This window comes from Rhinichthys klamathensis, unplaced genomic scaffold, assembly GCF_029890125.1.
Source record: "Rhinichthys klamathensis goyatoka isolate OS25496 unplaced genomic scaffold, OSU_Roscu_1.1 h1tg000254l_1, whole genome shotgun sequence".
NCBI classification, from domain to species: domain Eukaryota; kingdom Metazoa; phylum Chordata; class Actinopteri; order Cypriniformes; family Leuciscidae; genus Rhinichthys; species Rhinichthys klamathensis.
Window position 1 is genome coordinate 5,098,526 of NW_026606776.1, and position 27,286 is coordinate 5,125,811.

General features: G+C 42.3%; 2 protein-coding genes across 2 annotated transcripts; both read right to left on the reverse strand.

Annotated features, from left to right (window-relative positions):
• Positions 1–7,038: 7,038 nt before the first annotated feature.
• On the reverse strand, positions 7,039–12,292 carry gca (grancalcin). The gene is made up of 8 exons (XM_056266988.1): positions 12,134–12,292; positions 8,365–8,529; positions 8,221–8,290; positions 8,061–8,104; positions 7,814–7,961; positions 7,571–7,684; positions 7,373–7,431; positions 7,039–7,205 (listed from the first exon to the last, which is right to left on the reverse strand). The coding sequence occupies exons 1-8, from the start codon at positions 12,155–12,157 to the stop codon at positions 7,179–7,181; spliced, it is 651 nt and encodes a 216-aa protein (XP_056122963.1). The 5' UTR covers positions 12,158–12,292; the 3' UTR covers positions 7,039–7,178.
• A 1,223-nt stretch (positions 12,293–13,515) lies between these two features.
• On the reverse strand, positions 13,516–14,593 carry LOC130101353 (H/ACA ribonucleoprotein complex subunit 1-like). The gene is given in 2 exon segments (XM_056267040.1): positions 13,516–14,477; positions 14,571–14,593. Coding segments are annotated over 2 exon segments (711 nt in total). The 3' UTR covers positions 13,516–13,789.
• Between the last annotated feature and the right edge of the window lie 12,693 nt (positions 14,594–27,286).

A 27,286-nucleotide genomic window follows, 5' to 3' on the forward strand; every position in this document is an offset into this window, starting at 1 on the left:
ATTGGGTGGCACTCTGGATACATGATGAAGCAGGGTGAGAGATATAAGTGTGCAATATATCAGTCTTCATGGTTCTTGTTAGAGTCATGATTTCCTCTAGATAAAGAAAAGAAGGTGCCCGTTTCTATTAGAAACTGTTTTTGCAGCCTGTGCCACATTATTTCACAGCGGACCCTTTTGTTTGCAGACTAAGAAGATACAGACTTACAGCTCTTGAGTAATTTTAATGTTATGATAAAAATTATTATTTTATTTTTTTACCCCTGTGAATAATCTGGGTGAAAATTCAGTTTTATCGTTTAAAGTAATTAGTCTTTATATCTTTTTAAAAGAAAGGCATAGCTTGTTATCTTGTGAAACCATTGTAAAGTTGATTTAGACTTATGTTTGTGAATTTATTACGTTTTATAGTTTTTTAGGAGTAATGATTACTTGTTTTTAATGTAAGAGTACTTGCCTACAAAATTACTCTGTGGCATCCCTAATTATTACTTCTGATTTACTGCACATAAACACTCAAAACCACATATCTCAACTAGTTCTCCAAAATTGCCTTCCAACAGCATGTAATATCAAATCTCCTTTAAATTAATACTCACAAAAAAAATATATATACTTGGACCTATATTTACACTCTTCAAGATCTGATTTCTTCCTTGCCTTCACTCTTGGTAACAAAAATGTAATTATTGAAAGGGAAGTCCGTTTCTCCGTGTTTGCGCTCTCTCTTTTATGCTGGCCTCAGTTTCACCATGGTGATGACTTAGTCCTGTTACGTACACTTCTTCAGTGTTATGTGAGTTTCCTACACAATAGTCTTGTCTACTGGGGTGGTAGGGGGCGGGGAAAACGAGTGTCATGAAGGTGAGCTTTCAACATATATAACACACATTCAATGTTGACGTGTGCCCTACAAATTTTAAACGTCCCCTTGCATGTTCATTTGTTTTTTAAAAACCCATTTCAATTTTACAGTTTTAATCTATTACACAGTTATAACAACTGGGCTATTCACGTGTCTCCACTCAAACTACAGCACATCCTAGAGACTGCACATTTCTTAAGTTTCCTATAGAAATCCATCACACTTCATTTCAATGAGAAAGCTATCAAATGCTCATGTGACAGCAGGAACTTGAAGTGTAAGATATGTTGAATTTTAGATTAGATTTTGAAGAACATGCTGATCTGTTGTAGTATTATGTTGAAGACAGAGTGATCGAATTCCCTCTTTTCCTCCTTGGTCAAAATCTCTCTACTTTATGGTTATTGTGATCGGCTTAATTGTTATTCCTCTGGCAAATCAGTAAAAAAATCAAAACAAAAAAATGTCAGAATGATAAAAAAAAAAAAAAAAGTATATATTTTGTATCTTGTGATGACTAATAAAACTTGTTTGTGAAGTGATGCAGAGCATCACTGTGTATATGTGTCTTTTCATTCAGTGTTTTATTATTTTTTTATATATTGAACTGTTTTCCACATTGATTGTACGTTCATTCTTAAATGGGTTTTTCTGAAAATGAACACAAACATTTTTCTATTGCTTGTGCATATCTGTATAATTTGCAACAAGAATAATTTTAAAACACATGCAGTTATATATATATATATATATATATATATATATATATATATATATATATATAAAAAAAAAAATTGCTGACCCAAAACTGAATTTTTGACAGATAGGAGTCTCATTGCTTTGTTATATCCCTCTAGATGAATTTTAGCAGTGTTGGGGAAAATTACTTTTAAAAGCAATGCCTTACAATATTGTGTTACTTCCTTAAAAGTAATAATTGCGTTACTTTTTATGGAAAGTATTGTGTTGCATTACTTTTGCATAATTTTTGCTGGGCTGGGCCGGGTTTGTTTCTTTTTATAACAAAAAAAGTTACATTTTTGGCAAATGGCCCTTTCAAACCATAACTGAAATAAGCCTGAAGGCTGAAGGAAATGTAAATTCACGCATGAACAGTAGAGGGCACAGCTTAGACAAACCTTTCAGCTTTGCATACTGCCATTCTGGATTGCAGAAGAAGAAAGTTCAACTCTGGCTGCATGAGCCTGCATCTAAAATCGCATACATTCTTACTATTTTGAAGGCGAAAAACAGTATAAGACAAAAGGGTAACACTTTAGAATACGGTTCCTTCGTTTATGAATAACTACACAGGAACAAATGAGTAACCCAATATTAACAATCTAGTAACTACTATTAACTAACAAGAAATTCTTATTAACAAATTAGTAAGTAATAGTGCACAGATGAAAGTGGTAGTTCACTATTAACTAATCAATAACTACTTTTTTTTAATGCTTCCCAGAGAACTACTGTAAGAATCATGGTAACTAACTAGTAATGACTCAAGTGTTACTACATAATTCTAAAGGAATTACTAATTATTTGGATCCGTATTCTAAAGTGAAGATCATGGTAACTAACTAGTAATTACTCAAGTGTTACTACATACTTCTAAAGGAATTACTAATTCTTTTAAGATTTTGAGGTTTTTGGTGAAGTTTTAGATAGTAATTACCATAGAAGTATGTAACACTTGAGTCATTACTAGTTAGTTACCATGATCTTCACTTTAGAATACGGATCCAAATAATTTGTTATTCCTTTAGAAGTATGTAGTAACACTAGAGTCATTACTGGTTAGTTACCATGATTCTTACATGAAAATCCTAAAGTGTAGAATCTTCTAATCCTTCATAAGATATTTGCACACACGTGAGCTAGGAGACATAAAAAAAAACATTTTTTTTTTTGCGAGGTAGGTTAAATAATAAAATCACTATGTATATGGTATTTGGATGGCTGATAACTCAATATGTTCCAGCCGTCACTGTGACTCTGGCCAATTTTCTGGCATTCCTCTGGACTGGCATTGAATCACTACAGGACAAGTAAGGTCCCGACAACTGCATTTAAAAAGCCATTTCTTTAAAATTATTCAGTTGATAAATAGTTCTTTAGGAGAGAGCATAGGCTAATTATTTCCCAAATCATGAGTCTGCTATGCTATTACATATTGATAAACCTTGTGTATTTGTTTACAGTAGGAGTTATTAATGTTAATGTAGTGCTAGTCATTTGTCCTGCATTAGTTATTGATTAGTTTTGCATGAATTATTCATCTTTTTCAGTAGTTCTCTGGGAAGCATTAAAAAAAATTGTAGTTACTGATTAGTTAATAGTGAACTACCACTTTCATCTGTGCGCTATTACTTACTAATTCGTTAATCAGAATTTCTTGTTAGTTAATAGTAGTTACTAGATTGTTAATATTGTGTTACTCATTTGTTCCTGTGTAGTTATTCATTAACGAAGGAACCGTATTCTAAAGTGTTACCGACAAAAGAATGCCCGCATACACAGTGCTCATAAAAAGAGTAGGCCAAAAGTAGCCGGATGACCTACAACTTTCAGTGAGATTCTGAAGTATGCATACGATGGACACTTTACTATCCCATGAGGCCACAGGTGAGCATTTGTGAATGGCACCGTTAGCCAGGTCATATGATAATGACAGCATGGTGGATGAAGTACGTCTGAATTACATTCATACTATATAGAACATAGTTTTTTTTAGCAGTCATGAAGTAATATTTAAAATAATTACCTACTCAAGAGAGTATGCCTCTGGCTGCATCCAAAATCGCATACCTCCCTATGTAGTAAATAAAAGAGTAGACAAAAAGTACCCGTATGACCTGGTACTTCTTCCGGCGAGATTCTGAAGTGTGCATACGATCGAGGCCCTGTCCCTAATGGCACACTCCGGATTTGTGGACTTCCTCAGAGTCCACACTTCGGTGACGTCATATAGTGCATACCTATAGGGCCCTTAGCGCGAGTCCGCGAGGGCGCATTGAGAGGTATTTTTGGGACAGACTCGATCGTCACGCCGGAAACAGGAAGACGGTCTGATTGTTGTTATGGACAGGAGCTACAGGTTCGGGGAAATATGCTGCCTATTGTTGTTGTGTTTACATATGACTCAGTAAAGCCCTGACATTGTGTTCTATTTATTTAATGAATCATAATGCGATCGTATTATTCAGCTCACTATTATTAGCCTATGTTTGAGACATCAACCACTGGTCGATGATCATAATGTTTGTATAAACTTGTCATAAAAACTGTGATGAAAATTACACTTAAATATTTTCTTCTCAGCCATGTTAACAATTGTCCGTGAGCGAAATCTCCTCCCATCCGTTGTCTGATTGGCCTTTCGCAAGGATTCCTGGGTAGTTAAAGTGCGTGGAGCCTGCATCTATGCGGGCTTCGCGGAAGACCGCTTCAAGGGTACAAAGGTTGCGCTGCTGAGCACACTTCAGAGCGTTAAAATGCTAAATGGGACGGCCTACGGACTCATAGACTCGGCGAGCACGCGCAATTTAAGTCCACGAGACCGAAAGTCCACATGAAGTGCGCCATTTGGGACAGGGCCGGACACTGTACTACCCCATGATGAGGCCACAGCAATGCATGCAACTGATGCTGGTAGGTCACGTGATAATGACAACATGGCGAATGTAGTATGTCTGGATTACATTCATACTATAGAACATACTTTTTTAGCAGCCGTGTAGAAATTACTTTTTCAAAATAAGTACCTACTCAAGAGAGTATGTGATTTCGGATGCAGCCCCTTATTATAGCAATATAAAAAAGTGATGTTTAACTAAAGTGATTTTTGCTTATTCATATGGTTGAACTGGATCATCGAAGGTCAGCAGCAAAGACATTGTTTAATAAAGTGAGATTAAATACATTAAATTATGTTTTATTAACAAGGCTCGGGAGGAGCAGATGCAGATAATTAACCCAGCACAAGTGGAGATCAATCAGTAATCAACTTAGGACAAGATAAATAACAGCAGAACTCTCCTTTGTTCCTTGACAGTTTATCAGCATCCCACCTCCACCCCATCTCCTCACTTTTAGTTCCATCTACTCTTACCAACGGGGGGAGTACTCTGGGTTCGGGCAGAAATTCCGAGCTCGGAGCCCTCCACCCGGACAGCACGCCAAGTACGTTTATAACCTTTACCATAATAATTATATGTAGATGTGAACTCGTGAAGTATATTTGTGTTATTTAACATTTCATTTTTGTAGGCTTGCATAATACTCCGAGTTTGCATTCCACTGTTTTTTATCATTTTATCAAACACAACTCTTTGACCTAGCATACATATAACACATTATCAACTTCAATAATTCAATGTTACGCTGCATAGATTAGGTCAGCCAGAACCGCTAACACTTTCCATAAATCCTGATGTACTCATTGCATCATAAGCAGGATGGCATCTACGCTAATATTAGTCTCTGTTTATCCCGAGTTTACCGCAGTCCGCCGGATCCAGATCTGATGAAGGACCTGCGCCTGGACACGACGACAACGCAGTCCTGAAGTGTCAACTAGTCTTTCTTTCCCCTGTGAAGGCTAGTGATGTATGTCTCGAGACCGGTCTTGGTCTCGAGACCACTTTTAAGCGCGCGTCCGAGTGAAGACAGTGCGGTGCGCGAGCCGTATCCGCGCCACTGATCGCAGCGGCAACGAGCACTTTGATCACTTGATTTAAAAAACACATATCATGTACAGTTTTTGATGTATTAATATTTAGTAAAACACATATCAGTGACATGATGGGTTTTAACTTCATTCAGAAGATTTTGGGTAACTGCACAACTGACAGATGACTTTGAACGCACCGCCAACGGTGTGTGTGTGTGTTTGTGTGTGTAACCATAGCGACAAAACAACCAACTTTCGGATCCTGGACTTTAGCTTATAATTTCGTTTTTAAAAATATAATTATGTATTTAAAAGTTGCAGAATGGATTCATTTGGAGACTTCGAAATCGGCAGAGATAGGCAGGCAATGCAAAACAAAATCTTACAAGTTATTGCTTAGCTTCAACAACACTAGTCTGTTTTTTCCCCCCCTCCGGTCTCGGTCTTGGTCTCGACTTGGTCTGTCTTGGTCTTGTCTTGGTCTCGGTTTAGGCGGTCTTGACTACAAGTCTAGCGAAGGCCTCCTTCCCTTTACCTCTGTACAGATAAAACTTTGTCAAAATGATTCCAGTTCACATGGATACGCGGAAGCGACAAAAAATTCTGTATTATGAATTTTTAAGGCCAGACAAGTAATTTGTTGAGGTCAATTTGTAAAGAGAGACTACACACCTGCGCACATGTATTCCAAACGCGCATACCTATAGACTAAACACGTAATACGCATGTGCACGCCGTCAGCGTTTTCACAGATTCGCGTTTTTGAAGTTTACACGGAGATGACGTTTTTCAAAATTCGTTTTTTTTTTCTGTTAGAACAGTGTTGTGTAAGCGGCCCCTAAGTTAATAACTAATGATCTTTGCAACGGAAGTGAATCAATCAAAACTAACTTTAGCTGGACAATAACTTTATTCTAGAGCTGCTGTAAAGCCAAAACAATCTCTGTTACTTTAATTTCCTATTATCACTGTAAAGCTGCTTTGAAACAATCTATATTGTTAAAAGCGCTATATAAATGAAGGTGACTTGAGGAATACTTAATCTGTTTTTGTGCAAGTGAGACGAGTAAATACATGCTCACATTTAGTCTAGAACTACAAACAAGCCAGCTCATGTTTAGACAGCACACACACAACACCTCTGCACTTACTCCCGATTTCTCTCAACACGTGGACAGGAAAGCAGTCAGTAAATAAATGTAAATTAAAAAGTAGTGTTACTTTGCTAGTTAATTGAAACAAGTAATCTGATTACGTACTTGTAATGTGTTACTCCCAACACTGATTTTTACTACATACATGAACCACAGCAGCACATTCTCACTGTCCTTGCTGCTAAATAAAGCCAGAACACAACTCTTTAAGATGTACCATGTTTTATTGGCAAAATATATGGTAAGTGTGGTTATATTTTAACATAATACACAGAATTTATAAAGAATGAATATGAAAAAGATCATTTAAAAACAATTGAGGTCTGCTTTGGCACATATATCGATAACAATTTCGAGCAATATATGGTTTACTCCTACGTTCACATATAAAATCATACAAGCAAATTAGCAAATATATTTCTTTGCACTTTCAGTCATTCAGTGCTCTTCCTGGAGTGCATACAGTACTTGTCATTAATCCTCTTCAGAGAGACATAGTACACAAGATGAACTGCAAGAGGAAATTGAAGATGTTACAACAGCTTCCTATATGCTTTCAAGAAGTAACCCATTTTACCTCTACAATTAATCAGTAAAAACCTTATTAGATTTTAAAAATAAGTGGAAGTGAGGCAGAAAATATAGGCACCTAAATGGGAAAACTTTGTCTTAACTTACATCATCATACTGGAAGTTCACCATTCCCTGCTGCATTGTATCTCTCCTCCTAAAGTTGTCTACGTAAAAATAAAAAAAGTCATACAGTGTTTGATCAAAAATACAATTAACAGAATATTTAGTATAACTATAATCGGTGGTTATAATAAATCAAGTTTTGTATAGATTTGCATTTCTAAATTGTACAAAAAGTCTCACCTGTAAGTGCCCTTAGCCTCACACAACACGCCACATAGTCATCAAAGTAGATCTTTCCAGACTTGCTGTAGCGTTTGATGATGGCGTTCAGTGCCTGTGGGCTAATCCGGAAACCTGTGCAATCACGACACACATTTTTTTTGCTATTCTTTGAGAGATATTTTGCCCTGAGAACTAGCTACTTTTTGATCTCAGTCGATAGAAATAGATTTAATTTATACTTCTATGAAAGGTCACACTCACCCATGTTAGCAAGGCACTGGGACATCTCATGAGGATCCACCGTTCCACTGCAGTCCCTGTCCACCATTATGAAGTTCTGCTTCCAGCCGTTTAGCACAGTGAACAGTTCTTTAAACTCATTGAAACCCATCTTTCCGGTGTGATCTCTCTGTACACACATGCTTAAAGAATCTAAACCACACCAAAATGTTGGGATACTGCATGAAGCAAACTTTTGAGAGCGGTTTCATTTTTCTGTGAAGGATACATCCAGCATGGCAATCATAATCCTGCAGGTTTCCAAACTGAAGGCTGCAAAAAAAGGGGGGGAAAAGCAGCGCAGTGAGCATGATCCACTTGCTCTGTATTATTGATTTGCTAGTCCAAGTATTTGGAACTAAAAATCCTTCTACAATCTTTGTACTCACGATTGTAGGTGCCGCTGATTCCAGTCTGGGTGAGGCACCTTTGAAGTTCTTCAGCATCAACTTCACCATCCTGACATAAGATTTATGTTTACTACATGAACAACATGATGGGACAGAAAAGACAGTATAGCTAGCAGCTCTCACCTGACCAGCTATTGCTGTGAAATAGCCCCACATTGGGTCCTGGGCAGGAGAAGCAGGAAAAGTCCCCTGGTACGCCCCATATGGCTGTGCTGGGTAACCACCTGCAGCAGGGACCCCTGGCATTGCCATACCCTGAGCAGGAACTCCTGGCATTGGACCACCAAACTGCAAGTAAAATAGTGACACTTTTAAGCAGCCTACTGTACTGTACTGAAAAAAACGAACCTCAAAGTTTATTTAATAATCAAATGAGTTATATATACACTGAGCTGTATACAAACATTTAAATTGCACATATGGCAGTTTTATATCGACCTTTTAATGATATAATTATGTTTCTACTCTAATTCATTGTTGAAATATTAACATTTAAATGGTGGTTGTAACATAAATTTGCTTTCTTGACAGATTTAATCAAACATACATTTAACAATGAAGACAACAGGTTAAAGGAGAACTCCGGTCAATTTTAACATTGAGCTAATTTTTTTGTACATTTGGAGTGCTGTCAGTACAGACAAAAACAACAAAAATCGGTGTTGCCTACACCGTGTTATCCTCTTTTTAAAATTCGCGCCCTTTTGACTTCAATGGGGCAAGTTCTAAACCTGCTTTTAGCCTCTTAACATCCTTGATTTGTCATTACAAGTGCACAGCCATGTGAGTGGTGTTATTAAGAGTGACCACGGTCAATCTGACTGCAGTAGATGTGAAAGATATTAATAAAAATGATGTTAATTCAGCCAGCTCACATACCTGTATTTACTTCCTGTTTTCGTTCGAAGTCCACAGTAGTCGATTGTCGAGTTCGCGCGCGCGATCATTAGTTAGTTATATTAAGCCCCTTTCACACAGAGATTCCGGAAAATACACGGATAAAGCGACCCGGGATTTGACCCGGGTTCGTTTGATTTTGGTTCATTCACACTGCCAGTGATTTTCCGGAATCAGAGTGGGTTCACACACAACCCGTAAAAATCCCGTAAAGACACGTGACATCGATGTGACATGTAATGTCTCAGTAGCGTGTATAGTTTGCTTATGAGCTGCGATTTCTCTCTGGAGAAACCACGCTTGTGCATTTTTTTTCTCTGATTCGATCATAAACTAGCGCATTACGTACCGTTTCACTAGCCTGCTTTCACTTCACTTCAGCGTCATCATTACGACACGGCATTGCTTCTGGCTTTTGTTCACACAGCGCGCGTTCCGGGTCTGAACACGGCAATGTTACTAGGTCCCCAACACGGCATCGGTCCCGGCATCAATCCCGGGTCGTGTTTGCGTTCACGCAGAAGGCGTTCTGGCAATTTGCCGGGTTCAAAGCGCTGTGTGAAAGGGGCTTTAGTTACCAATGATGGCGCGCGCAAACTCGACAATCGACTACTGTGGACTGTGGGCTAAAAGCAGGTTTAGAACTTGCCCCATTGAAGTCAACAGGGTGCGAATTTTAAAAAGAGGATAAAACGGTGTAGGCAACACCGATTTTTGTCGTTTTGTCTGTACTGACAGCACTCCAAATGTACAAAAAAATGAGCTCAATGTTAAAATTGACCGGAGTTCTCCTTTAAAGCTGCTGACTAGTCCAAAATAGTCCGACTATAAACTCTTATTATAGGTGTACCGTAGTGACTGTAGCTGTAGCTTTAAGTAAAAAATATAATGATTATGTAATATGGTGCTTTTTAGTTGACTAATGGACATTGAATGGCTTTCCTGAGATATTGACATCTTGAAACATTGATGGAGCGATTACATGAGACATTTCAGTAAGTTGTAGGCTACATTTCAGTAAGTTTCTTTTAACATACCTTCTGACGCCCATTATTGTTTATTTCGTGCTATAAGTAAAGAAGAAGAACTGAGGTGGCTAAAGTGATATGATATGTCAAAAAAGCACCAACACAACATTGTTTGAATTTCATTAAAAAATGTTGCCTACAGAATATGAAAGCTCACACTTTGTTTCGTATCAAAGCACAATGCTTATTGCGACTATTAGATGGTAACGTTAGGTGCGCTAAAAATAACGATTTGTTCATGCATTAGCCAACCTGAAAACAGTATAGACTAAAATATCTTGGTTTATTGAAATGCAGATCGATTAAAAACGATTTTCAGATGTAAATTTCGGTTCATGACTACATGTAAGACTTATTACAACTAGGTTCAAGTGTTCTGCCCCTGACAACAGCCCTAATAGGCTACAGCTAGAATAAAATGTGCAATCTAAATAAACCGTTAGTGTCTGTTCAAAAGAATGTATCAACCAACCAATTGCTGAACATCATGTATTACGCCACTTGGATTTTTTTTAACACACACACAATTGTCCAATTAAACTCATAACATTCCACTGGGTTTTACAAAGAGTACAGACAGGGCCGGCCAATCACTATTTGGCCTATTAAATAAACTCCAGCCTACAGCCTGTTCATAGCCAAAAGGCTATACATGTGCTTTCTGTGGTGAAACCACATGTATGCTATTATGGTTATATACATTTTTTTTTTTTTTTTTTACTTTAACCTGTTCATGCTAAATTAGACAGGCATATAGAAAGTCATGACTTGGAGCAGAAAATGTCAATAAAAGTGACAAAATATATAAATAAATATTTGGACTTATACACTCTCAGAAAAAAGGGGGAACCAAACTTTCAGGGCTACAACAGGTTTTCCCAGTGGCAAGTCACAAGCTGTGGCTTGCTAAACCGGCATTATTTTTGCACATTTTTTCTTCCCGACAGTGCAGGAATTCAGCCTGAGAATTTATTTCATTTGATTCATTTAACTTATGTTTTTGACATAGGTGGATGATGTGCTGTGACACGCAGCCAGCAACAACAAAAAAAAAAAGATTATTTTTTAAGATATATTTTATTAAAACATTTAAAAAAAAACTTAAAATAAGATTTACTAGAAGTGAAATGTTATGCTTAGAACAAGACAAATTATTTGCCAATAGGTTAAACAATTTTAAAGTTCAATATAATTTACTAATGTTTCTTTCTATGTTTCAATGGAAACGACAACAAAACAAAAATGTTATGGCTTATGTATTGTATTGTTGAAAATGTCCTTGCCCTTAAAAAAATGTGTGTGGGCGGTGTGCAAATATAGAATTTATTTCACTTGATTCATTTAGCTTTTTTCTGTGGCATAGATGGACGACATGCTGTGATTATTTATTTATTTTTGGTGGATATATTTGATAAAAACATCTAAACATTCTTAAAATAAAATTTCTAGAAGTGGAAGAGACAGTTTATGCTTAAAACACATTTCAAGACATGTTTAAGACAAAAAAAAATATTATTCCACAATTTTAAATCAACATAATTTGCTTTAGTAATGTTTATATGTTTCAATGGAAAACAAAACAAAATAAAAATGTAATGGCTATGTACTGTATTGTTGAAAATTTCTTTGCCCTAGAAAACCGGGTGGGCGGTGGGCAAATAATAGCCCTGTAGTTAAAAAGTTACATTTCTGATACTGGGCTCGGGTATAACCCGCTGTGGTCAATCACACAGCGCAGCGCAATCACTTAGCGCACATCGCTAAGCCTAATCCATATTAGTTTATGCCAAATCCATATTAGAGGAAATGCAATAATTACAGGTATTAAATTATATGTAATTTATTCAATGTTAACAATTTGGGGCGTAACAAGACATATAAGTTACAGATTTTTCAACCAATCTGGCGTTTCTTAAATCAAATTATTTTTTACATTCTACAACATAAAACATATAAGTGATACTTACATTATTATACCCAGGATACGCCATACTTAGTGATTGCACCCTCAAGGAACAGAAACGACTTTAAAATGAATCTTGCGGGAAAGTTTTCGGCCAGTCCAGACCACTTCCGTACTTCGACTGTAACGGGAAGTCATGGGATGACGTCATTGGAATCAGCGTGACTGACTGACCTTTCTTTTACTGTTCTTTTACTGTCAATGTGACTGACAGCGATAGGGTGAGTCAGAGCCGTTAAATATGGTTTTCAACGTCTCTGGGGTGACTGACTAAATACAAATTATTTTATAAATAAATAAATAAAGATAGATAGATAGGGTGACTGACTGGTCGCTGCAGTTTTAGTTTAACCTTACGTCATAAAACATGACTACATTATCTATGCAGAGCCGATTTTGAATCACCTCCAAATCAAATGGAAAGCAAACGTTCAGTGACAGATAATATAGCCTACACGGAAGTCGTATGGCCATTTGACTGATAACCTTGGTGGCCAATGATATTGCGCAGTTTTGCTTATTAAATGCATCATGGGAAACACTGTAACGTATTTACTGGTGATTTTATCATTGATACAGTATTTGTTATAAGTCCAAATCAATCTCCAACTAATATTTTCAAAATGGTCCTTCCAAAAGTATTTATTTCGAGGTGTTGCAATGTATCAGGCATCTGAAAAATTTATTATTACATTGTAAACACCGTTTAACAAAAATGTTTTTTAAACAATTGATTGCTTATGAGGTTCACTACTGCCTCGCAAAAGTCTAAAAAAAACCTGCAGGTATTGCATCAAAAACAATAATATATTCTCTTGGAGATATTGGAATCCCAAATGTGTTTAAAAATTCAGTAGCCTATATATATTATATTGAACCATTTTACCATGGTGTTTAACCGCTTATATAACACCAACCTGTCATTTGCGTTGAGAACCAGCGGTCGGCGCTAAAACACTAAAAGTAGAAGCTAGCAGCTCCTGTGCTCAACCCAGCAACAAGACTCTAGTTTGGAGGTAAGTTTTGGACAGTGTTTCCTTCCATTCAGGATTTTATTTTTTTTTTTGCAGAGAACAGAAACATACAAAATAGAAAGCATACATCACATAATATCAACCACAACAATAATAAAGGAGACAACTCCTTTTTTTTTTTTTGCACATAACATAGATTTTATTTTGCAAGTCCATGGTGGCATCTGGAGGTCAACTGAAACAATTTGCAATTCTGTAAATGCAGACATCCATTATTATCCAACAATGAAAGTGTTTTACATCATTATTTGTGGAGTTAGCTTCACCATTTTGTCACTACATAACACAACCTGTTACGTTACGTTGTTAAAGCAGATACTGGTCCAACCTCCAGCAAATGTAAAAACGCAAGTGGATGCAAACCAACCACGTAAGGTTGTGGAGACTCCCGTCCTCTTGTACACAGACACGTGGCAACTTAAAACATTAGTCCTATCAGTAGATCAAATAAAAAAATCCACTGCTGAGAAAATACATTTATAATACAAAAAGTAAAAAGTTCAGCTGTACAAGAGAGGCATTAATTAACAGTCAAAAGACTCTGGCAAGGCCCCAAATGCTGCTTCTGGCTTCTCACCTGTTTCCACAGCAGATGAAAGGACAGATCCCACCCTATGAGTTCTTCATCATCTTCCACCTCTGAATCCACGTCCACCGCCTCCACCTCGGCCTCCTCTGAACCCTCCACCACCACCTCCTCTGCCACCTCCACGTCCGCCAAATCCTCCACGACCTCCACGGAAGCCTCCTCCTCTTCCACCTCTTCCTCCTCCTCTACCTCCACGGGGCGGCCCCTTCTCACCTGGAGGCCTGGGGAGGAATCTCTGGAGGGGCAGCAGCTTCATGGGGTCGATGTAGAACTTCTGTAACTTTTTGAAGGAGGATGCCTTCATATTTTCAGAAAGTTTGACTGAAAAATAAAAATCACGAATCTGGCCAAAGATCTCGTCCACTTTTCAAATCTGTTCTTTGTTTTCCAGATATATAGGAGCGTTGAAGTAGGGGACTTTGTTTTCCTCCGTCACACATTTACAGACAATTTCATCCTCACAGGGGTGCAGGAACTCTCCCACAGCGATAACATATTCCGGTGGACCAAAGTCTTGATATCTGTTAAATCCACCTCGACCTCCACCTCCACGACCCCCTCCAAATCCACCTCCACGACCCCCTCCGAATCCACCTCCACGACCACCTCCGAATCCACCTCCACGACCACCTCCGAATCCACCTCCACGACCACCACCTCTGTTAAAACCACCGCCACGACCCCCACCTCGACCACCACCCCCGCGGAATGACACGATAAAGATCCTTTAAATGTGCCCGGTTGGACTAACAATGAGCACGCTGTTGACTCTGGAAACACATGTGCCTTCTGCCACACTGCCTGCCGTAAGTGAAAACCGAAAGGAGACAACTCCTTCCATTCAGGATGTTTAAGTTTTTGACGTCATAACATACCCTTCCCAGCAAGCAATTTTGCGTTCAAAAGACGTCCAATAGCCATCCAAACACAGCCCTAACGGCTAAAACAAGGCAAAATTTGATTCTTTGGTGAACCCGAAATGATTTTTTTTATAGCATTGTTATGAAAACCTCTATTTTTAAACGAGGGTTATGCTTTTCCACTTTTCAACTTTAGTTAGTCTGTAATGTTGCTGTTTGAGCATAAAAACGATCTTCAACATTACAAAGCTCAAAGTCCTCCAAAGGAAGATATTTTATTTAAAGGTTCTCTAAGCGATCCTGGGTGACGTCACTTCTTGTTGACGTTCGAACTATTGTCAAACAAAAGGGAGTCTAGCTAGACCCTCCCTCCTCCTCATCCGCACACTAACCCCCCAAACCCTTCTTGTCGGTCATTGGCTGGAACAGTTTGTTATGTTTCGGGGAGCGGGTCGCCGCAGTTTGTTTTTGTTGCTGTTTGTGGAGACTGGGCTGTCTACAGAGATCGCGTTTCTTTACAGTGTGTTCAGGGGACAGGCAGCCAGCGGACAGTGAGGAGATGTTTGCTGTATGTGCCAAAAAATGTTTTGACCTAAAAAACGCGTGACATCGCTTAGAGCACCTTTAAATGAGTAACATTGTGACTTCATAAGATCCGGAAAAATCACGCTGTATAGTACAAACGAGCCGTTCGTTATAGTTTTTAAAAAGGGGATCCTGTTAAAGGTGCTCTAAGCGATGTCACGCGTTTTTTAGGTCAAAACATTTTTTGGCACATACAGCAAACATCTCCTCACTGTCCGCTGGCTGCCTGTCCCCTGAACACACTGTAAAGAAACGCGATCTCTGTAGACAGCCCAGTCTCCACAAACAGCAACAAAAACAAACTGCGGCGACCCGCTCCCCGAAACATAACAAACTGTTCCAGCCAATGTTTGGGGGGTTAGTGTGCGGATGAGGAGGAGGGAGGGTCTAGCTAGACTCCGTTTTGTTTGACAATAGTTCGAACGTCAACAGGAAGTGACGTCACCCAGGATCGCTTAGAGAACCTTTAAATAATCCCCGCCCACGGAATACGCAAATTAATTCCGGAATACTTGTGTCAATGAGACACTGCATGCGTCATTTCCAAAACTCATTTGTTTTAACTTCCTAAGGCTGACAAACTTTTGAGTGATTAAAACTTATTTTCCTGAACATTATAACCCCAACGTTTATCTGTGTGCTGGACATTTTATGGAAAACAGCTTGTTTTCTGTTCCTTTTGTAAGCGTTGTAAGAACGTTCACTGCTCATTAGGAAAATTAACCATGGTTTTGGGATCGATTACTGTTTGTATTACCTAATTTTTCAGACAAATATCATGATTAAATGGTGGATAACATTGTATAATGTATAAGAAAATTACAAAAAACATATCGCTCTGAAACGTCTTGTGAAATCTGTGCTTGCAAAGTCTGTGCAATAAATACGTTCTGCACGATCCTCTTGTTTGTTAACATTGTCAGGGTCTGAATTGGGCTCGAAATGGTTTGAAATTGACAACATCATTACTATTTACACTAGAGAAGAACTTGCAGTTATCGAAGGGCAGGACACTTCCCGAACACGAGCTAAGCACTGCCAATCACAACACACTGGGCCAGCTAACCAATCACAGCACATTTCGTATTTCGGAAGGAGGGGCTTCATGGAAATCGGACTGGGGAGAGAGGAGCTGCCTGCAATAATGTAAAATATGTAAAAAACTGTGGTTTTTTAACCAATCAAGCATGAAAACATATTCTGGTACACCCCAACAACAAAATCAAGACTTCGTAAAAGGGCATAATAGGAGCCCTTTAAGAGCTACATTTTAAATCGAATGAAGAAGCATTCCACATGAATACACTGTTAAAACTGTAAATTGATTTAAGCAATATCACATGAGCAAGAGTGCTCTATCTTTGCTTGGCTTCCACTCAGCACCACTTACATATATGGTCTGGAACAGCATAAACAGAGTAACTGACTTATATGAACAATTAAACATATACTGTATATATACACTCACCGGCCACTTTATTAGGTACACCTGTCCAACTGCTCGTTAACACTTAATTTCTAAGCAGCCAATCACATGGTGGCAACTCAGTGCATTTAGGCATGTAGACATGGTCAAGACAATCTCCTGCAGTTCAAACCGAGCATCAGTATGGGGAAGAAAGGTGATTTGAGTGACTTTGAACGTGGCATGATTGTTGGTGCCAGAAGGGCTGGTCTGAGTATTTCAGAAACTGCTAATCTACTGGGATTTTCACGCACAACCATCTCTAGGGTTTACAGAGAATGGTCCGAAAAAGAAAAAACATCCAGTGAGCGGCAGTTCTGTGGGCGGAAATGCCTTGTTGATGCCAGAGGTCAGAGGAGAATGGCCAGACTGGTTCGAGCTGATAGAAGGGCAACAGTGACTGAAATAACCACTCGTTACAACCGAGGTATGCAGCAAAGCATTTGTGAAGCCACAACACGCACAACCTTGAGGCGGATGGGCTACAACAGCAGAAGACTCCACCGGGTACCACTCATCTCCACTACAAATAGGAAAAAGAGGCTACAATTTGCAAGAGCTCACCAAAATTGAACAGTTGAAGACTGGAAAAATGTTGCCTGGTCTGATGAGTCTCGATTTCTGTTGAGACATTCAGATGTTAGAGTCAGAATTTGGCGTAAACAGAATGAGAACATGGAACCATCATGCCTTGTTACCACTGTGCAGGCTGGTGGTGGTGGTGTAATGGTGTGGGGGATGTTTTCCTGGCACACTTTAGGCCCCTTAGTGCCAATTGGGCATCGTTTAAATGCCACGGCCTACCTGAGCATTGTTTCTGACCATGTCCATCCCTTTATGGCCACCATGTACCCATCCTCTGATGGCTACTTCCACCATGTCACAAATCTCTAATCATTTCAAATTGGTTTCTTGAACATGACAATGAGTTCACTGTACTAAAATGGCCTCCACAGTCACCAGATCTCAACCCAATAGAGCATCTTTGGGATGTGGTGGAACGAGAGATTCGCATCATGGATGTGCAGCCGACAAATCTGCGGCAACTGTGTGATGCCATCATGTCAATATGGACCAAACTCCCTGAGGAATGCTTCCAGCACCTTGTTGAATCTATGCCACGAAGAATTGAGGCAGTTCTGAAGGCAAAAGGGGGTCCAACCCGTTACTAGCATGGGGTACCTAATAAAGTGGCCGGTGAGTGTATATATATATATATATATATATATATCTCGCAGCTCAGCCAATCAGATTTGACTACTGGAACTGTTGTATAACAGTAAATATGGTACTCAGTCTCTAAGAATTACACATTTTTAGGTATGTAACTTTTCTGTGGTTTGCCACCAAAAATGTTATACTTCATAATTTGTCAAGCATTCAGTAAGCTTGAGTTCCTTTTATGATGATCAGGGTGTATGACAGCTTAATAACTCTTCTATTCTCTGGCTCCATGGAACAAGGTCACCAGCAGGATTAAGACTAACCCTGCTAAAGGAGAGAGGAGAGAAGAAAGAGAACGAGCGTCACTAGGTTATGCAATAGCCTGTTACTTTGCATCGCCTCGTTACACAGGCTTTGCTGGGTTACAGTTTAGTGGTCAGACTGAGAGGTTCCTGGAAAGATCACAGACGCACATAAATGAGATTCCTCAATGTGCCAAATGGACTGAATAGTCTAAATGTAAAGGCTGGAATACACTACACAACCTTTAAAATCTGAATAGATTTTAAAACACTAGTCATTATACACTAAACGCCTGAGGATCACACTACCAGACTTTTAAACCATAAGAACATAACAATTGAATGCAGAAACATGGTTTGGTGGAGACACATGCCAAATGGAAACAATGTGTTCTAAAACAGGTGTTCTGACGATTCATGCTACCCATCGAGATTTGCTACTTAATGGTTATGCGCATGTGCAGACGCACAGTTTTTTTTTAACAAAAGGTACATTTTCATGTGTTATATTGTAATTTCCCTTTAAAAATGCTAACTAGCATATGAATATGTGTACGGTCAGCCAGCTGAACAATAATAACTGAAAGTTTCAGTTACTAAGGAAAAGTGTGCTTTGACAAGTCAAAGATGAATATTTGATGATAATTTTTAATTTTCACACCGTTTTAAAAATAAAAACAGTAGTCTACAGTATACAGTAGCTACTCATAACTTAGAATTGTATTATAATTGTATTTCATATAATATTAATCGACATTCTGTGATCGATTCGCGTTACGGTAGCATTTTTCGACAAGGCAGCACAAATCGTCAGAACACCGGCTCAAAATATCAAACATGTTTGATATTCTCAGACTGGATGGAATATAGGGGCCGTTTACATGGCAAGTGTTTTCAACTAAAAATGGAAAACATTTTATGCGTTTTGGCTGTTTGTTTACACGACAACAGCATTTTGAGGGAAAACGAAAACTTTTGAAAATGGGATTCAACGTTTTTGTAAACAATACTGTATCTTCGCCGTCGGTGAAAATTATGCGTTTTGGCCGTTCATTTACCTGACAACAGCATTTTGAGGGCCTGAAAATGGGTTTCAAAGTCTACGACAATAATGTACTAAAAACGGAAAAGTTTTTACTTTGCACTTTTCACGTAGCCTACAGATGACAACATTATCAAAACGATCCCCGTTCACACACATCCACGAAAACGATTAAAAAAACGTCTATAGACTGAACACATAATACGCGTGCGCATGACGTCACTGTTTTCACAAATTCGTTTTTTTGTAGTTTACACGGAGACATTAATAGTTTTCAAAAACTTGCATCTTCAATCCCCCAAAACGCGTAAATAAACGTCTCAAACGCATATAGTTTTCCATTTTTAGTTAAAAACACTGTCATGTAAATGGCCCCAAAGTGCAAGTTTTTGAAAACAATTCTGTTGTCGTCTCTGTGTAAAGTAAACTACAAAAACGCAAATTTGTGAAAACAGTGATGTCATGCACATGCGTATTACGTGTTCAGTCATCGTTCTCTTACGAGAGGTTCTCTCGTATTGCGTAAGCTAGCTTACGCTGCGGGAAAGATTCATCTTTGCTGAGATATTGAAGCCAAAAAATTATTTCATAATTTGTATCCATACACAACGCAGTTCCTCTGCGGCAGACCTAGAGCAGGCTAGCTAGCAGCTCATTGGTTCGCTCAGAGAGAACTGCTTAAGCCTATGGGAGAGCGGGGCTGAACCCGCTTCCAATGAGAGGCGCCCGCGCGCTCATTGCGTCATGGCCCGCCAGAATGGGCGTGGTCATGGTGTATATAACAGTCTCTCCCAGGCTTATATGTTGATTCATTTCATCTTCAGCAAGCTGCACGCTTCTGCTGTCCTGAGAAAAGCCGTCGCCGTCGAGAAGGCATCTCTCTAGCGAGCTCCCGGACCCTGAAGAAGCCGGCCGTCTTCGCCACCTTCAGCCGCCCTGCAAGCTAGCGCCATCCGACGACTGTATCCTTTCTCTTTTCTCCATTATATCTAAAAGAGCCGAGCGTCTTTTTAAAGATGTCTCGTTTTTCCTGCGGCTCTTGCCGCGCTCGTCTCGAGGACGGAGACCGCCATGTCATCTGCGCTCTCTGCCTGGGACTCGAGCACGCAGAACTCGCCCTGGCGGATGGAGGATGCGACTTCTGTGAGAGTCTGCCGTTGTCGTCCCTGCGGGCACGACTTCTGGCAGCAAAATCCGCTCCCGCGCCGCCTTCCTCTTCGCCGCGTAAGAAGAAACGCCGCTCCCAGAGGCCGCCGGAGCCCCCAGCGGCCGCCGGAGCCCCCAGCGGCCGCCGGAGCCCCCAGCGGAACAATGCGGGCCGCCGCCGCCGCCTCCCGCTTCCCGCTCTCCCTCCCCGCCCCTGCCGGACTTGCCGCCGAGTGGCCGCTCTGTCGCTTCCGATGACGCCGCGGAGGAGAAGGACTCCTGTTCACTGCTCGCATCAGACAGTGAAGAATGGTCATCTCTCGGATCCACGAGAGAATCGGCGGGGATCCGCGCCGGGATAGAGGAGGAACTAATGCGCCTCCTCTCACAGGCCGTCGAACGCCTCGGTCTCGAGTGGTCTCCTCCACCCGAGCAGGCCCCGAACCGGATGGACGGCAGCTTTTTTTATCGGCGCTCGACCCCCGCGTGCAACCGGGCCGCTCCATTCCTGCCTGAACTTCACGCAGAGCTGACGAAGTCCTGGAATGCCCCGCTCTCGGCTAGAAACCGCTCTGATATATCCGCCTCGCTGCGCTCGGTGGACGGAGCCGCCGAAAAAGGTTACTCAGCCATGCCGCCCGTCGAGGACTTGGTCGCCGCACACCTCTGCCCGCCCTCTGCTAGATGGCGCTCTTCCCCCACGCTTCCTTCGAAAGCTTGCAGAGCGACCTCGAGCTTTCATGCTCGCGCCTACGCCGCCGCCGGTCAGGCCGCCGCAGCGCTACATTCTATGTCTGTCCTCCAAGTATTACAGAGCGATATTCTCCGTGAGTGGGCCGAAGGCGGTAGAAACCCCTCCCCCGCTGTCACGGATCTGAGAAGTGCTACGGACCTCGCCCTTCGCGCCACTAAAGCCGCCGCACAAGCTCTGGGGAGATGCATGGCCAGCCTTTGTGTTGCCGAGAGACACTTATGGCTCTCGCCGACATGGGAGATTCTGAGCGCGCCGCGTTTCTTAACGCGCCCCTCTCCCCGACGGGCCTTTTTGGATCTGCTGTCACGGGAATCGTCGATCGCTTTTCTGAGGTCCAGAAAGCTACTCAGGCGATGAATTTGTTTCTGCCCCGCCGCGCTAGCTCTTCCGCGGGCCGCTCTCGCGAGCCTCCTGCCAGAGCTCCACCACAGCGCCCCCCTCCGCAGACTCAAACAGCCCAGCGCAGACAGGGCGGCCGCCCTCGCTCTCGCTCTGACAGCCGGTGCAGACCGCCGCCCCCACGAGGCCCGCGACCTAAGATCACGCTGAAGCCTGATCATCAGAAGTCTGCCTAGCAAAGTTAAGAAAACGACGGTGCTCTCCCGCTGCGGCCGGACCGCCGTCAAAGCTTCGCCCTCTGCCAGTCCCCGTTATTTCGCCGACTGCTGTAGTGTTGACCGCCACAAACAAGCCGGTGTCCCAGCCCGCTTGCGAGCGACAAAAAGCCGTTTTTACGGCTACCCAGAGAAATCTCAAAAAGAGAAAATTTGCCAGTTGTGTAGAAAATGTGCCCACAATCATGTGCTCACCCATACACACAAGCATAACATATCCCGTGTCTCTATCAGAGCCCCATCACATGAAACGGGCACAGCCCGCTCTAATATCAGAGAACATAAACACGCCCACGGCCAATAGACTCCTCTCTGAGTGCGAATCCCGTTGCCACACACATTCAAAGCGCGCCCACACACTGTGTCCAGCCCGCTATGTGCAGCAATCAGGGCGATATAGCCATTCGGCCACTAGCCGCATGCTCCAAAGCGTGGGAAGCCATTCCAGGCATTTCCCCGTGGGTACTAAGCATTATAAAGAACGGCTATCTGCTACAGTTTCGCCGCCGTCCGCCTCGTGCGCACGCGCGGCTCGAATCTACTGTCAACCCGCTGGCCGCTGGCACGCTCCGCTCAGAAATTGCGACGCTGTTGCAAAAGGGCGCCATAGAGAGAGTCCCACCATCTATGACCGAGTCGGGGTTTTACGGACGTTATTTTCTGGTTCCCAAGAAAGACGGCGGCCTCAGACCGATTTTAGATCTCAGGTCTTTGAACAAAGTGCTCATGAAGAGACCGTTCAAGATGCTCACTACCAGGAAACTCCTCGCGCAGGTGCGCCAGGGGGACTGGTTCATCTCTCTAGACCTGAAAGACGCCTATTTTCAGATCCAGATAAATCCCTGTCACAGGCCATTCTTACGTTTCGCCTTCGAGGGTCATGTTTATCAATACGCCGTTCTCCCGTTCGGCTTATCTCTGGCGCCCCGCACATTTACGAAGTGCATGGATACGGCGCTCGCCCCCCTGCGGAGCCAGGGGCTGCGCATATTGAATTATCTGGACGACTGGCTGATTTTGGCCCAATCACAGACGGAGCTTCTGTCGCACCGCGCAGTTCTCCTCGACCATCTGAAAACGCTGGGCCTCTCTGTCAACTGGACAAAGAGCTCCCTTCAACCCAGTCAATCGATTTCCTTTCTAGGAATAGATTTGAACTCGGTCACAATGACGGCTCGCCTGTCTACACAGCGCGCGCGCAGTGTACAGCGACTGGCCGCCTCGTTTCAGATGGGCACCCGCTCACCTCTGAAAACTTTTCAGAGGATTCTGGGTTACATGGCCTCAGCCTCCGCTGTACTTCAGCTGGGCCTTCTGCACATGCGTCCGCTTCAGCTTTGGTTAAACAGCCGTGTACCCCACCGCGCGTGGAACACGGGCCGCCAGCTGATCAGAGTTACGCAGACATGTCTCACGGCGCTGCAGCCATGGACAGTAGTAGAATGGTTTCGACAGGGCGTCACGATGGGGACCTTTTCTCGCCGAAAAGTCATCTCGACAGATGCATCCAACACGGGTTGGGGTGCAGTCTGCGAGGGCTCACCGGCCTTCGGCCATTGGTCGACACAGGAAAGCCCTTTACACATAAACTGTCTGGAAATGCTTGCGGTCGAGAACGCGCTTTCGCGCTTCCTCTCGCTCATTCGGGGACACCACGTCCTGATCCGTTCGGACAACATGGCTGTGGTCTCCTATCTCAACCGTGAGGGCGGTGTCAGGTCCAGGAATCTCTTCCTACTGACACACCGCATTTTAGTTTGGTCTCAGAGCCGCCTGCTCTCGCTCAGAGCGACGCATGTGCCGGGCCATCTGAACGACGGTCCAGACATACTGTCCAGGAACCTCATCTCCTCAGGAGAATGGTCCCTGAACACACAAACGGTCCAAATACTGTGGCGGCTATTCGGCAGAGCAGAGGTGGACCTCTTCGCGTCAGAAGAGAACGCTCACTGCCCAATATTTTTCTCAAGGAGCGAGGACGCGCTAGCCCAGGAATGGCCTCGCCGCCCGCTCTATGCTTTCCCTCCGATCGCTCTGCTACCACAGGTAATTCAGAGGATCAGGGACACACGCCACTCGGTGCTCCTCATAGCCCCGCATTGGGAGAGTCAGAATTGGGTTCCGGAGCTCACTCAGCTGTCGCAGACAGCCCCGTGGCCCATCCCAGTCAGAGCAGATCTCCTCTCTCAGGCTCGCGGCACGATCTGGCACCCCCATCCACGGCGCTGGGCGCTACATGCATGGGTGATCAACGACTATTCGTTGATTTGCCAGAAGGAGTAAGAAACACTATCATACAGGCTAGAGCACCTTCCACGAGAAGGCTCTATGCGTCTAAATGGTCTGTGTTCTCAAAATGGTGCACCGACAAACATCTGGACCCACGGTCATGCGAGGTGCCGTCTTTGCTTGTTTTCCTTCAAGAGATGCTGGACAAGGGCAGGTCCCCCTCCACTCTCAAGGTTTACGTGGCAGCCGTCGCGGCGTTCTCTGAACCCCGACGCGCTCAGTCCCTGGGCAAAGACGAGTTAGTCATCCGCTTCCTCAGGGGAGCTAAGAGGATGAACCCTCCGCGCCCCCCTTCGGTTCCTATCTGGGATCTTTCTATAGTTCTCGAAGCTATGAAAGCACCCCCGTTCGAACCGCTCGAGTCTGTGGACCTAAAATACCTCTCGCTCAAAACCGTTTTTCTGACGGCTCTGTCCTCAGTAAAACGCGTGGGGGATCTTCACGCGCTCTCATCCAGCGCCGCGTGTCTCGAGTTTGGTCCGAATGAATCTGTTGTCATTCTCAAACCTAGACATGGTTATGTCCCGAAGGCGATTGGTACCCCGTTCAGGGCTCAGATTATTTCCCTATCGGCTCTGCCTTCATCCGATAGTGAGCGCGACGCCAATCTCCTCTGCCCGGTGCGGGCTCTGAGATTGTACACTACGCGCGCTGCCGCGTTCAGACGCGCTGAGCAGCTTTTCGTGTCGTTTGGGGGGCGCACCAAAGGTCTGGCCGCCTCTAAACAGACACTGTCTAGATGGATAGTAGACGCTATCGCCTCTGCTTACGCATCTAAATGCCTGCCCTGCCCTCTGGGCATCAGGGCGCACTCCACTAGAGGCATGGCCTCATCGTGGGCATGGTCCTGTGGAATTTCCATTCATGACATTTGTGTGGCCGCGGGATGGGCCTCCCCGTCCACTTTTGTCAGATTTTACAACTTGGAAGTTCCCGCCTTGCAGGCAAAATTACTAGCTGTCTAAACGACCAGCTCCCTAAGAAGCTGCATTACTGGGAGTCCCTCACACAACCGGTTCGCCCCTTGTACTCTCCTTAAATGCTTATACACTTCATGTGCCCGCTCTGCCGGCCTCATACATGCTTATGTATACACTTCATGGGCCCGCTCTGCCGGCCTCATAATACATTCACTCCACGTTAAAAATCCCCCGGTATCACCCTGGGATTCATGAGTGGATTCATAGCGCGCACGGCGTTGACCAGGTGTTCCCGCAGCGTAAGCTAGCTTACGCAATACGAGAGAACCTCTCGTAAGAGAACGAATCGGTTACCTAACGTAACCTCGGTTCTCTCTAGAAGAGGGAACGAGTATTGCGTTCCCGGCCGTGCTTGCGCTACTAGCGTTTCGCTTCACGCTGAAATAAATCAACATATAAGCCTGGGAGAGACTGTTATATACACCATGACCACGCCCATTCTGGCGGGCCATGACGCAATGAGCGCGCGGGCGCCTCTCATTGGAAGCGGGTTCAGCCCCGCTCTCCCATAGGCTTAAGCAGTTCTCTCTGAGCGAACCAATGAGCTGCTAGCTAGCCTGCTCTAGGTCTGCCGCAGAGGAACTGCGTTGTGTATGGATACAAATTATGAAATAATTTTTTGGCTTCAATATCTCAGCAAAGATGAATCTTTCCCGCAGCGTAAGCTAGCTTACGCAATACTCGTTCCCTCTTCTAGAGAGAACCGAGGTTACGTTAGGTAACCGATTCGTTTTTATTTACAAAGTGACATCGCCAACTACTGGCATGTGTGAATGGGGATCGTTTTGACAATGTTGTCGTCTGTATGCGAAAAACGTGAAGGAAAAACTTTTCTGTTTTTCATCGTTGTTGCTGTGTAAACTAAAACTGAAACAACATTTTTTTTGTCTGTGCCCATCATACTACATGATTTTCTGTGAAATCTGTCACCTCGAACTGCCCAGAATCTGCAGACTGCTCTGAATTTCATCACCAAGAATCGATTCGATTCGTCCAGACTGCAAATCTGAGCAAAATTCATGTACCCCTGGTTTCACAGGCAAGCCTTAAACTGGTCCCAGACTAAAAGGCATGTTTAAGTGGTTTTAAGTGAAAGCAACTTGCACTGGCATATCATAAAATATTGTCTTGCCATTGCCATTGTCTTGTCTCAGGATGCACACCAGTAATGTTTTTTAGGCACATTTACGTATAAAAGCTACTTAAATGCCCTAAAAAACTAAGGTCTAATCCTGGCTTAATCTAAGCCCTGTCTGTAAAACCAGGCCTTAGTGTATTATTGACCGTCATAATGCTCTTTACTTTGTTCATTTACCCCAAATACGTTCTCAAAGTGTAGGTGATGTGCCACTGGCTATAAATGAGACAAAAAAACAAACAAACAAACTGTATCCAAAAAGAACCATATCTGTTTATGGACATTTATTATCCTGTACTTTTATAGTTTAGAAAATACAGGTCTGTAATTGTACACCAAAACTGTACTTAAAAATTCTTAATGAAAGAAATTGCCTTCAAAAGACAATGAAACAACAGTTTTTATCCACAGTGAAACAGAACTAGGGGTCTGTTGTACCCAGGAAAGACAAGGTAGGTTGACAGTGAATGTGGAAAGAGCTAACGGGTTTCTTGCCATGCTGGTTTACTACTGAACAGTGATCAGATGGCCTTGCTCTAATCCTTTGGTAAACAGTTAAAGGTCACACAAGCATGACTGATCCTGAATCAGCAATCTGGCTTTTCATCCTCGATTTCCCCCTATATCAAGAGCTGGTTTTCAATTTCACACACACCACTGTACAAACAGAACAGATTACAAATGATAAAAGTCTGTTGCACAGCTTATACAATGCTATTCAATTCTGCTTTTGCAAAAATATACTCATAATATACATAGATTGTTCACTTTTCATTTCCCCTGCTCTCCTTTTGCCTATTCTACCCCACCCCATATCCATAAAAATCACATTACAAAAGCAGTTGAAATGACTATTTATGAACAGTTATAAAGATTTTACTTGGCCAGCTGGAGAAAAATTGTGCATTTCTCCAGATTATAAATCAAAGTTATATACACAGATAATTACAACACAGCCTGAGGTGCATCATTATGCATTGTCAGAAGTGTTCTAAAAAACTCGCTGAAGTACAGCATTGAAAAATAGACACTAGGCCCAATACACAAAGAAAGCAACAGTATTTTTCAGTATTACCTTTGATTTTATTTATTTATATATATATATATATATATATATATATATATATATATATATATATATATATATATATATATATATATATATATATATATAAAAATCAAAGGTTATACTAAA

Coding starts and splice junctions, on each gene's coding strand:
- gca (XM_056266988.1), bottom strand. CDS start 12,157: ATGGCGTATCCTGGGTATAATAAT. Junction 8,291..8,364: donor TCACAGCAATAGCTGGTCAG/GTGAGAGCTGCT, acceptor ATCTTATGTCAG/GATGGTGAAGTTGATGCTGA. Junction 7,432..7,570: donor GAGGCTAAGGGCACTTACAG/GTGAGACTTTTT, acceptor ATTTTTACGTAG/ACAACTTTAGGAGGAGAGAT.